We start from the raw sequence: 12,621 nt of genomic DNA, 5'->3' as shown, positions 1-12,621 counted from the left end.
GGAAAGCTTTTGCAAAGCTCTGTCAAGCTTAGCAACATTGTAACAGCCAGGAGTCATCCCGGCGATTTCATAACTTATCATAGTTTATGAGAGCACCTATTACCGGTTTTGTTGCAAACATATGTCTGTAACTAGAGTCGTTCCCCGTGTCGTTATCCCATACAAGCGGCGGCGGCGGCGGCGCGGAGCGGGCCCGCGTCTGAAATAGGCGGCGGATCTATTTCCCGGCGCAGCTGCCGCGGTCGCTGCCCCGGCGCGGCCATCGCTCCCGACAATTAGCGGCGCTGCACGCGGGCCCTGTACCCCGACGTGCAGCCCCCGGACCCTCGCTGCTGCGGAGCCACCAGCCCCATGCTCTGAGCTCCTGGTCCGGGAGACAGCTCGCAGCTCGCGGGGGTCGCTAAGGGCCACAGTCCTGCGGCACAGTGGAGCTGCACTTGAACCTGGCTGCACTCGGTTCACCTTCACATAGAAAGTCAACGTCTGCCGCCGCCGCCGCCGCCGCCGCGCCCGCTGAGCCCAAGCAATTTACTTTCTGCACGGAATATTACATTGCACATTTCATAACTTTTCCTATGATGTTGATGAAGTAGTAGATTTAATTAAAACCCTTGAATTAAATTTTCAGGTTTGGAATTAATGAATAACATCATAGGAATATCTTTATCTTTAACATTGAGTCGGGTGAGTACTTTGTTTTGCAATGCAATTTTTGATTTGGTGTAAAACGTAATATTGTGTTCTGTATTGTATTTGTATAGTAAAGTAGTAACGTACTTAAAAACTATTTATTTCACAAAGAATTAAAGGATGAAAATTGCATGTAGAGGACGATCATAGAATAGGACGTTTTACGAAAATTATTTTATTACCTCCAATCGATTTACTTCTCAAAGGGGTGAGAATAAAGCCAGCTGTATAGCATTCCCACTCTGCCTACCCCGTCAGCCACTATATGAAGAGTTATATGATGTATTAGTATTATACATTCCATAAACAGAAATCTTGGCTATTGTGAGCGAAAGTACTCCCACGCCGCAGCCGCATAGATCTACGATGTCAATGAGTACATGTGATGTGATATATTATGCTACATTTTTGTGTGCTGCAGAGTGCAGGTAATGAATGGGTAACAATTGGACATAATATTTGAACAGAGTATTTATTTTGGTTTGTATTGTTCATCGATTTAGTGCAACAGAGGATTTTGAGCAATGATTGTGAATAAGGTGATTCAGTTAATTTGATGACGGTGAGACGGTGGGGTGCTTCAGAAGGGCTAGTACGGGGCGCATTTAAGACGTGACAAGAGTTTTGCATCGCGCTCACTCACATCGCGCAGCCCCAAGAGCGAGCGCGACGGAGAACTCTTGTCACGTCTTAATAGCGACCAGTGCTACAGAGCCAGAAATAACAAATAGCGACAGTAAATAATGTTAGAATATATAATAAATTGTTATCTCAAATATAAATAATGCCTTGCAAATTGCAGTTAAACGTAACACGTGTAAGCGTAAGCTTAAATAACAGCTACTATAAATATTGGTCATTAGAGCAGAGCGAGTCGTTGACATGCGCGATACTGTGTGTATTGCGTGCACATGCGATATGCAAGCGTTTACATGAAAGTGCATGGCCAGCTCCGCGCGGCGCTGCGGCCCTGGTACCTCGCCGCACTCGCCGCTGCATTCACGCGCCGACTCATCGCTGCACAATGCACACAGCTCGGACATAACCAACAACACAACACGTTTTTACTTTTATTTCATTATCTAATATCACAAAAAGAATGTCACCCGCAAGGTGACCCCCTAATTTGCTTTGTTTGATCGCTATCTGCGGGTGTAGGTATCATAAAACGAACTAAAATCAACATGACTGGTGATGTTGGAGCGATCCAAGCAAATCCTGTTTTGCTCCAATGCAATGAATGCAATGTTTCCGACGCAAAGTACAGAGCCGATGTACTTGAACTAATGCAATGGAGTCATGAACTGTTAGTTTCACTACATTTCACCAGGGCACCAGACTTACCAAGAAGATTGCTCGCGCCAAGAAAATATCGTGATGCATTTGAATGCAGTTGAAAGGAGCTATATTTGCAAGCGAGTGGGAAAGAGACAGGTAATACTTTATGCATGTATTTGCGATTGCACGTAGGTATTGGCGAGACTGCAAGTGTGTGTTTCACAAGTATTCCTTTGGCAAAGGAATACATTTAATAATTTAAGACTTATTTAAGGGTTCCGTACTCAAAGAGTCTCATGGGACGCTATTTATTATAAGCTGCAGCCGGACTGATCGGTCAGACAGTCTATTCGGACTTGAAATTTTCAGAAAACTGTCTTGTGTTTTCTATCAACATTTCAGAATAACACATAAAACACGCATGTTACCATCCAAAAAAAGTTATGGGAGTCTGAATTGTAAATTGGCTGGCGGCAATTTATATTGATCTTAATTATTTCAGTTTTCAGTAGAGAAGAGATATTTCTATTTATAATTGAAAACTGTTTTCACTTGCGTCACGCAACATCAACACACAAAGTGAACCCAGTTTCTAGCTCTATAGACGCATTGAATGACGTATGGCGATAAACAAATGCATTGAAGCGTAGAGGCAGATAGAGGTGGCAGGTAGGTGCAGGCTCCATGGCCGCGGTACTGCGTCGTGCGATGATTGCAGCGAGTGCAGGCGGCGGCGGCGGCGGCGGTCGTCGAGTGTGACTTCTGACGCACGCAGCAAGGACATCGCTCGGCCGGTCGTGCGAACCTCCTCGCTACCGCTGCGCTCCTGGTCACGAAGGTTCGCTTCCCACTCAACCCTTTAACTAAAACGGCTCCAACTTAAAAAAGTCCCTTTTAAAAAAAGGCTCATTGTTTGCAAATGACGAGTGCAGTGAGACTGGCTGAGAAGCGTACAAAACAAGACTTGCTACATAAAACAGCCATGTTTTTAATTTGCAGCGCGCTGGCTGCGTGATTATGTTGCGTCTTGTTCGCGTATAAACAGCAGAGTTCACGGTCAATTTGTTTCAAGTTGTCGTTTTTTATGACAACAAAGATTCCCAAAGAAAAAAGAGATCAAAGTAAACTGCTTTTATTAGCTGTTTTTTTAATTTGTTAAAGGGTCTCACATTAAAACATTCATTTGAAATTCTTTTTAAATCGTTCTATGTTTATGGACCACACCAACAAATTATGTTAAAATATGATAGAATAGACGTTAAGTAACTAAATAATACTTTAAACTGTTTTTTGTTAAATATTTAAACCAATAAACACAATCATAAAAATAATAAAAAACAATATTGATCAAGATCAACACTATAAATCGATTTACTCGTATTTGTCTCAACTCATAATAATAATTAGCATGTTAATTTATTGTAAAATGATTCATTTGTATTTTTTCTTACATAAGTTTTTGTTGATTTTATAAGTTGCTAGAGTATTTTTGAACTAAGTACTTAATGATTGTTTCTTGAATTAATTGGCGGTAGTAAACTCATATTTTGATCGCTCAACTATTGAGACTTTACTATAACAACGCACTTTTAACAAGCTAAGTAAGCATAAATCTAAAATCTGTGTGTGATGCAGACTATTGCAGACATGTAGCTGGATCGATAGCGATGATGTCTAGACTGCAGCCCCCGGCCGGCGGCCCCCGTCGCCTCCAGGTGGCTCCACCAGTCTCATCACGCGGCGACTCACCCGACTCTGAGCAATTAGGGGAGAACTTATTTTTGAACGAAGGGCAATGACCCCGTCTCACGGCTTTACTGTAGGCTAGTCAACTAACTCACTCGCTATTCAAACTACAAGCAACTTGTGAAGTCTTACGTAGTGGAAGCTGACCTAAATAAGCAGCTTTGGACGAAAAGCATTTGTACTTTGAAAAATGATTTTCCGCTGAATTATGTAATAATTTATAGCTCTAAACGCACCGACTTGGCTTTTTCGGTATTTCAGGGGTCTAGGATGTTGACGTATGCCTATAACGAACTATTTATAAATCATGGTATCCTACTTCCATGAGGAATTAAGTGTAGCTACAGTCTCAACCATACCTTCAATAAAATCTCCTTGAACCTTGTACATAATGTAGAGTTATATGTCTAGAACAGAGTTAGCGTTTCAAGTGCATCTGTAGGCCACGGCGGATCGATCGGCCGTGACCATGGCAACGCGGGGCACATGGGCCCGGGGGGGTCACACGGGGCACGGGGGGGTCGCACGGACAGCAGGGTCACGGGCACCGGCAGCGCCCGCTGGTTGCACAACTCCAGGTGCTAATGGGCTCCGCTGGACCAGACAGGCGGAGGTACTGAGTGCTTCTGGGAATTCGCCGAGGCTTAAGAGCGAGCAATACTGATCGACATGCTCAAATTGATTGGCTTTTCAATCTCAGTAAGACTTTATATAATCTAAAACCATTGTAGTGTCCCCACATATTTAATTAATGCTGAGTCAATTTAGCCCGGGAGCTCCTACTACGGTTTATATTCCCGAAATTTTCAAGACTTCCAAGCATGACTTTAAATAAGTACTTATGCTGGATTTTCAAGATGAGGGAAGTCTGAAGACGGCCTATTTCACTCGTTGGGAACTCAATTATCATAACAGCTGAAGAATAGCTGCGGAACTGAAATTATGAACCCTGCACAAAATATTACGCTGAAGGAATTCTGTATATTACGAAACATCACCTGTAACAATCCTGAAATTTTGGAAATAGCGAAACAAGATAAATATAAAAAGTATAAGTAGTGGTAAACCACTACCAAAGCTCAAAGTGTCATTCTTATTTCACGGCCTTCGAGCCCATAACATTACGAAATTACGTAATATAACGAGCAGCTATGACTTTTACTGCGGCTGTAAGAGCCTGTAACTCGGATAACACCTATCTTTTATTGATATACTGGCTCATAATTTAAGACTCGGTCGGTCCTTTAAATGTGTCAAACTTATGGTTGGCTAAATTTAATAAATAATGTACAATACAAGCGACGGACTAGATAACTGAAGCCTGAAAACAGCTCAATATAAAGTAGATGTCAGTGGCCATGGCAATGTCAGCCCGAGCGCCGAGAGACTGCGGCCTTGGCCGTGACCAGCGCCGCCCCCGCCCGGGCCAGGCGTGTGCTAGCCTTATAATACACCACTACAATACACTAAATGGTATAACTAACTCTCTTATTACCTATGCTACATATACGTATATTGTTACCATGAACCCGTATTAACAGAATCAGTGATGAATTTCGTCAGGAAAGATTTTGCCATTCTAATCTAATATAATCTAAAGTCCAAAATAGCACTTTAGAGAATTTAGTTATGAAATATGAATGAGTGACAGCTAGTGATTTTCCGGGATGGCTACTCCTGCTCCCAGAGCGCCGACCAGGGCGGCGGTGATCCGCGGGGGGGTCGATCGACCCTGGCCGTGGCTGTCACATCTACACCACTCCGTGCCATATCAGCTATGCACACGCAATATACATATCTGCATTATTACACTATGTTAAGATATGCAGATAGAGATAAACTCGAGCTGCTGCAACTGACATATTTTCCGCTACTTCGAGATAAAACCATCATTTATAAGTTTTACAACGCTCCTTTGTTGTAAAATACGGACCACTTCCCCTATGCTTTTATCATCCTCATAATCAGCAAACGTCCAGTTGTCCACTGCTGGACATAAACCATTCATTCCTTGCTATGTTCTTAAGGTTCGTAAGGTATGACGACGTGGCAGTGTCAGATAACATGTGTTACAATGTCCTAGCTTCAACTACCGTGTATCACCATCACCAGCTGCGGTACAGTCGGCGCCGTGCCTCGCCAGCGGGGCCGGGTACAGTCGGCGGCGTGCGCGAGGTGCGCGCATCGATCGCCGAGTGCAAGGGCAAGGACACTCCACCTCGTGTTTACCCGGAAGCGGGACCGGTGCCCGGGTCCGGAATTGGGGAGATTTCATTACATTTAAAAACTTTTACTGTGAGATAGAATCTGTGGACATCTTTAAATAGATTCCTCTTATTGGGTTATGAAATGAAATCCAACATTTCAATTAATATGATTCCAATACTCCTACGGTGAAGTCAAACCTCTATAGGAAGCCTGCACGTCTAGATTTTAGATCCACAAAGTGGATTGTTCTCATTCAAAAATATCAATACAGCTTGCGATCTATATATATCACATGTACACACGATGTACTCCGAAAATTTCCCTCTACCTACCCTTTCCGGAATTACAGACGGTGAAAATCTAGTGTAAAGTCTACACTGTATGCATTTACATTTCAAAGTAGGAAACGACGGAACAGCGCGACTGGCAACCGTCGCCCGCACAGATACAGATACTCAGTTGCAACAAGATTAGATCCCAGTTCGGAGTAAAGTGAGTTAGCAGCGGCGGCACTGGGGCGGGCGGGGAGGCTGCATCGATCGCCCCTGACCGTGGGCGGGCGGGACGCTGCAAGGACGCATCTTCTACGCATGTCGCGTTGCATTTGCATAACAACACCTTATTAAGGCTTTTAGGAACTTGGTCTGTTTACAAGTGGGGCCGGGAGAAGAGAACTTAACAATATGGAAAACGCTAGTGCATGTATCTGAGATTTTTTTTACAAGGGTAATTCGGTCGCCTGACTCATCATCATAAACTATCTGCAGCCTAGTCAGATTGCTGCCAAGCTCTAGTCATGCTACCTGCTATGGCTACTTATATCAATACTTATTTAATTCCTATAACTGAATTTACTATTTTTAATTGAAATCTGCACTAAGATAGGCACTTTTTTACTGTCCAAAAGTTTTATGGTTTGCAATTTTAGTAAAGTGGTGTGAAGGACGTAATCCTCAGTCCACACAGTTGTAAACCTAGTTTGAAATGTATTAGTTTCTTATCAGCGGCCTTCAGATAGCGCTCTCGCAATCAGCGCACGTGGATGAATCAGGCTTCTATTTTCTCAATTTATCTTTTCAATGTTAGTTTTTCCATACGTTCTTTTTTTTAATCGGAATTTTCATATAATTCCGGTAAGTATTCCATATAATAAGTCCATGTCTGTCGGAGAGATGATTTTCGTGACATAAAATCTGATTATTAAGTATTCTGATTTCATGGGATTGATTCTATTTGTTTTAATTTAACGTTACCTCATCCAAATATAAACATCGAAAATATACTCGTAAGTAATATTAGTAACTTGATGAAAAAAACGATCTTTGTTAGGAACTTAATAATTATGGTCGAAAAAGCAATTATGTTTTTCGTAAATGAACTTCGTTTGCGTGCTCGTGTTACCAAAATACTTAGTGAAATAACCTATAATATAATTCCTAAGCTATTAGCCCTGGCCGTGACCCTGTGCGCGGTCACAGGCGGGGTGAGGCGGGGGGGGGGGGGCGCCTTTCAGCTTTCAGCCAATAAATAGATCGTTCACTTGTTCCCAAGCCAGTTCTGATCCTGAAAAGGCTGTTTTATTCCCGCTATTTCAGTTACTAAACGAATGAAGTTTCAGTGCTACAAAAGTAATTCAGTTTCGTAATATTAGCAAACAAAACATAGAATTTCTGAATAGAACCTACTTGTTATTGTTTTCCGTATATACATACTATGTACGTATGTACGAGTACTTGCCTACAAAGCTTACGTAAGCATCAAAATTATTCAAAATACGCTACAAAAAATCCTACTAATGCTTGAAACTGATTTGTATGAATTCACGATGACTGGGTAAACTTACGTTACAAAAACATTGTTGACAATAAAATTCTGGTTCTCATCGGTCGTTAAAAAGTACCTCATGCAAGGAATTGGACTTTAGATTGACATGAGCAGCTCCATACAAATTAACCTTGACGAGGACCCGCCACACGACCGCAGCAGGCTCGTGATAATGTTATGAAACAATTTATAATGTCGAGTATGAGTAGTGTATGAGCGGAGTGACGCGGCCTCGTCAAGGCTCTTCCCTGCGCTCACACTGACGCAGTGTGCAACTGTGCACATGTGTGCAGTGTGACCAGTGTGCAGGCCAGTGGACGCCACTCTTCCGGGGTGACTGCATATAGCCAGGACATCAATTACCCATATAACAACTTGCATTACAGACGCAAAATGATGGTCAACAAATGCATATTTCATCATACTCGTAATTATTTTAATATTCATGTGTAACAACATTAGTATTATTCTATTTATACTTAATTACGGTTTTCCTCCATATCTATCTAAATTCCATTGGGGTTTCAATGTCAAAAATAACTGATAGTCCCAAATGTTTTAGCATATTATTAGCGCGGTGTTATCAGCGCAAACATGACGTGTGTAGTATGTGTGGCTGTAGATGTCGCGGGTATGATCAGGAAGTAATTTGCTCGGCAGAAGGTCAGTGATAACGCGTAATTCGCTCCGAGAGTACCTCTGTACGGGCGCTACTAGCCCGCGCGCACAATATGGCCATCTGATATAACTCGGATGGAAGATATAGGTCAATTTGTGAATCTGAACTGAGGAAAGCTCAGTCAATGATACTCGTAGAGTTACTCTCACGTAAAAGTATTTATAGCTATTTAAAAAAAATAGGTATTACGTAAGCAATTAAGCAATGTAAATAATCTCGCGTCCTATCTTTTCAAGTTTACACCCAAAACAAAAAACAAATCTTTGAAGTACAGAATAAACTTGAGGGACACGCGATAATGGTGACAAACAAAGGGTGCATCAGGGGTCGCGCTCACCTGCGCCCGCGCCACTGACATTGTCAGATAAGATACCACTATTATTTAGGGAGCTATCGGCAATGTCGCGCTGACCTTGCTGACTCATGACGACACCGACAGTGACCTTGCCGTGTTTATCTAATCAGTAATCACAATGTTTGCAAAAATCAGCCGCCTGTGTGTGTGTGTGTGTGTGTGTGTGCTCGAGGAAGAGGTCGAGCGATAGATCGCTTATCAGTCCACTTGTAGGACGCTTCCAAATTGCGCTGTGACATTGTTGTGTTATTATGATAATGTAGGATAAGGAGCCGGGAGGTGCCGGCGCAGCCCACTGGCGAGGCGCTCCCGGTCCCAGGGTGTATCTCCTCACTATGAGGCTCTGAGTTGCCAACCATATTATGAACCTGAAAGGGTACTTATAACAAAAAATTGCATTGGAGAAAACTCATAGGTTTTAATATCCTCATGATTTATGAATTTTTCATGTACTTAAATACAATGGACAGAAAATGTAATAAGCATTTTTTATCAGTATTTTTTTAAGCTGAAAACTTCAGATTTTGTCTAATTATTAAAACAGTGTATAAGTAACCGAAGAAAGAAAATTGCGTTTCAGTTTACCGTACTTTTCATAAAAGGAGGATAGGGGTTATAAAATACTGTAAGATGTAAGTATGTGTACTTGTGTACTGATACTATAAGTATGTATTTCTAATTGATGCTACAAAGTGCTAGATTAATAAACCCGGCCTTGGCGACCCGGAAGCGCTCTCGAGTAAACGCTTGTAACAATTTTCCGAAGCAGGAAATATAAATAAATCCACAGTCAAGGTAAAGTAAAATTATACGCAATCATTATGTGCTCGTGATATGGTTGTTTGAGTGGATCGCTGTGTTCATACTCATTACAGTCAACTTACCTACTTGTGCCTACTTGTTGTGTGGACTGCTCTGTGGCAAATGATGTTGAGTGCACGTGCACTTAACAAAACATGAGCAGATCTGACACTATCTTTTAAAATATATGTTTATTATAGGCTACGTCATTTTCTTTATTTTTATTTTTTACGTATAAATAAGGTAAGTAATGAGAGTTTTAAGTTAGGTACTTTCAAATTCAATTCTACCGCGATTTTTATAAGTACCAGAATGAAATATGTTGCCGAATAGATCTATATATTGTAGACATTATCCTAAAACGCGATAATTACTTTGGTAACTTCGGATTCATTCAGAAACGAGGAAAAGCCCTTTCACCTACAAAAAAGCCGTTTTCTAGTTTAAAAAAATAAGCTATAGAGACATGGATGTTCTACTTCCATGTATAGAGCATTATTAGTTCGCAACTACATATTACTTACTTATATGGAATTTCAACGTTGTATTTACAGCCACAGAAAAATGGGTTTAGGAGATAGATCAATAGATGATCTTGAATTTGATAGATTTTACGAGTTTTCATGTAATTCTTGTTGACTTAATAAATAATCAATCATTGGTGAGATTATCGTGGGCTCTCCCGAGGAGTCGTCTCGTGTATCCACTGAAAGTGCAAGTGTAGTTTCCAGTCATCTATACATGAGAGATACCCTCGATCTGCCGCGAGCTCCCGCCCAACAGTTTATGATCAACACCGACGCATGGCCACGGTCACACCACGCTTACAATAACATTAGCAGATACCTACTGTTACATAAACAACGAAAAATCCTACTCCTAGAATTGCAAGAAAATAGAACCTAAAGTCAAGGAAATGTAAACAAGGATCACGTCACTGTATTAATTAGCATTTTACATTGTTATTTAACCTATATGGCATTGTGTCTCTAGCGGAGGACTCACCGAGGTCGGGGATGGAGCTGGAGGGCTCCTCGAACACGGGGGGCTTCAGGTGGCGGTGCTGCAGGTGCGGGGGCGGCGGCGGGGGCGGGGGCGGGGGGCGCATGCACTGGATCACGGACAGGCCGGGCTGCGGCAGCGGCGCGCGGTACTCGCGGCCCGGGGGCGCCGGCAGCTCCAGGCGCCGCGCTCCCGCGCCCCCCGCGCCGCCCCCCGCGACCCCCGGGCTCTCCGGCGGCTCCAGCTTGGGCGACACCCGGTAGCACTGCATCGAGATCACCGAGTGCTCCAGGGCTGCTCACTTAGTCCGTCCACCGGTCAGAGTTCACCAAAAGTTTCAAACAGTTTACAAAACACAACAAACAAAGTACGATCGGCACTATAAAATTATTTATTATTGTTCAGAATATTTTTCCACTGTTACTTAAAAAATCCAGCACTTCATACGCAATAATCTCCAGGTTTTATTTATTAAACAGTGGGGAATGTTTGCGCGAACTTGCACATGTCGCTCGCTCGGCGCGGTCGCGTGCGCGGCAGGTCCGCACGGGGCGGGGGACTTTCTCTCACTGAGGCGGCCGCGGCGCGGCTCGGGCTCGCGCGACGAAAGTGAATCTGCAGCGAGCGAGGGTGCCGCCCGCCCAGGTGCACCGCGCCCCGCCCGCCCTGCCCCGCCGCCGAGACACCAACTCTAACCTTAACTCTGACCTTTCGGCAAGTGCACTGCACTTTGGGACGATACACCTCGTTAGACCATTCACCTTTCCTATTTATTGATCCTAAATATTCATTATAATCAACTGGCGAAACCGAAATCTTATAAAGTTCCAACTACCCAAATTCATGCACAAGTTTAATATTTGTCAACGGTAAAATTCTTGTAACATACCCACTTACTTTTTTATTTATTTGCAGGTAAACACAAGTTGGCGTGACTTGAGTTGCATATTCATCATTTTGGCTCCTTCACCCATTGATGTTATTTATAATACGATACTGTTGACCTTCACACAGTGAGCGCTTCCGTCTTATAAATATACACATTGTTATAAATAGGTACTCAGAAAGAAACCCGATGGAACAATATCAAAGTTCAACGCGTGTGTGTAAACACATCTACCTGCATCTGCAACAAATTCTACAAACTCTTCACATCAAATATCATAAGTTTTTGTGAGTCTGATGGATAAATATTATTAACTAAGTATTATTATTATTAGAATATTATTATTAACTAAGTATTATTATTATTGTGCCTCTATGTAGCGCTAAGGTTTTTCTTTTAAACTGTAATGCTATGTAGTGTGATGATGAATAAATAAATAAATAAATAAACAAAGCAGGTCTTCTGGCTCTATAAAGGCACTGCCAACTGCCACTACTGCATTGATTCTTCTAATACTCCTCATCCACTAGTAACCCCCCGTTCACACTAGTCGTAAGTCGCATAAGACTAAAAGTCGAATGCTCTGGTCACCATAAACTTTATATGGAGCTGTTCACATTGGATGAGACGCGATTTTTTCGAAAGTGTGTGGTGACCAGAGCATTCTACTTTTAGTCATATGCGACTTACGTTACGACTAGTGTGAACGGGCTGTAAGTAATTTCCCTTAACAAATAACAAGTAACACCATTTAACTCGGTCAACTGATTATGTACAGTTAGAGCACGCCACATAACATCGCTATTCAATAACATGGCTCTGTTATCTCTTCCGCGAGATGTACACTGATAGCGCGTGAACTGGATCGATGCGGCGGCACGGACGCGAGTGACCGTGTGTGATGTTCTCGATAACCATCTAATACTTAGATTAGGATTCTGTGGAGTGGCATTTTGCCTGCGAGCGACTGCGACAGCGGCCGATAGAGCACGCGGGTGCGGCTCACAGTCGGCGCTCTGCGCTACGCCGCGTTTTCGTAGCGGCTCTCGCTACGCACTGTCGTAGCAGAATTTCCCATCATGCAGCGGATATAGACTTGTTTTTTTTTACTCTTTATTTATTTTAGAGAACATGTCAGCCCCATGATACCTA

At 42.6% G+C, this 12,621-nt stretch overlaps 1 protein-coding gene across 1 annotated transcript in view; it reads right to left on the bottom strand.

Annotated features, from left to right (window-relative positions):
* The window catches only part of LOC105384833 (ecdysone-inducible protein E75), a 77,210-nt gene extending 66,041 nt beyond the window's left edge, over positions 1 to 11,169 (bottom strand). The window contains exon 1 of the mRNA XM_038118208.2: positions 10,587 to 11,169. Coding sequence (XP_037974136.2) covers positions 10,587 to 10,854 — 268 coding nt within the window. The 5' untranslated portion in view covers positions 10,855 to 11,169. The remainder of the gene's footprint in view (positions 1 to 10,586) is intronic.
* Positions 11,170 to 12,621: the final 1,452 nt, after the last annotated feature.

This window comes from Plutella xylostella, chromosome 10 (assembly GCF_932276165.1).
Source record: "Plutella xylostella chromosome 10, ilPluXylo3.1, whole genome shotgun sequence".
NCBI lineage: Eukaryota > Metazoa > Arthropoda > Insecta > Lepidoptera > Plutellidae > Plutella > Plutella xylostella.
This window is presented reverse-complemented; position numbering and strand designations above follow the sequence as displayed.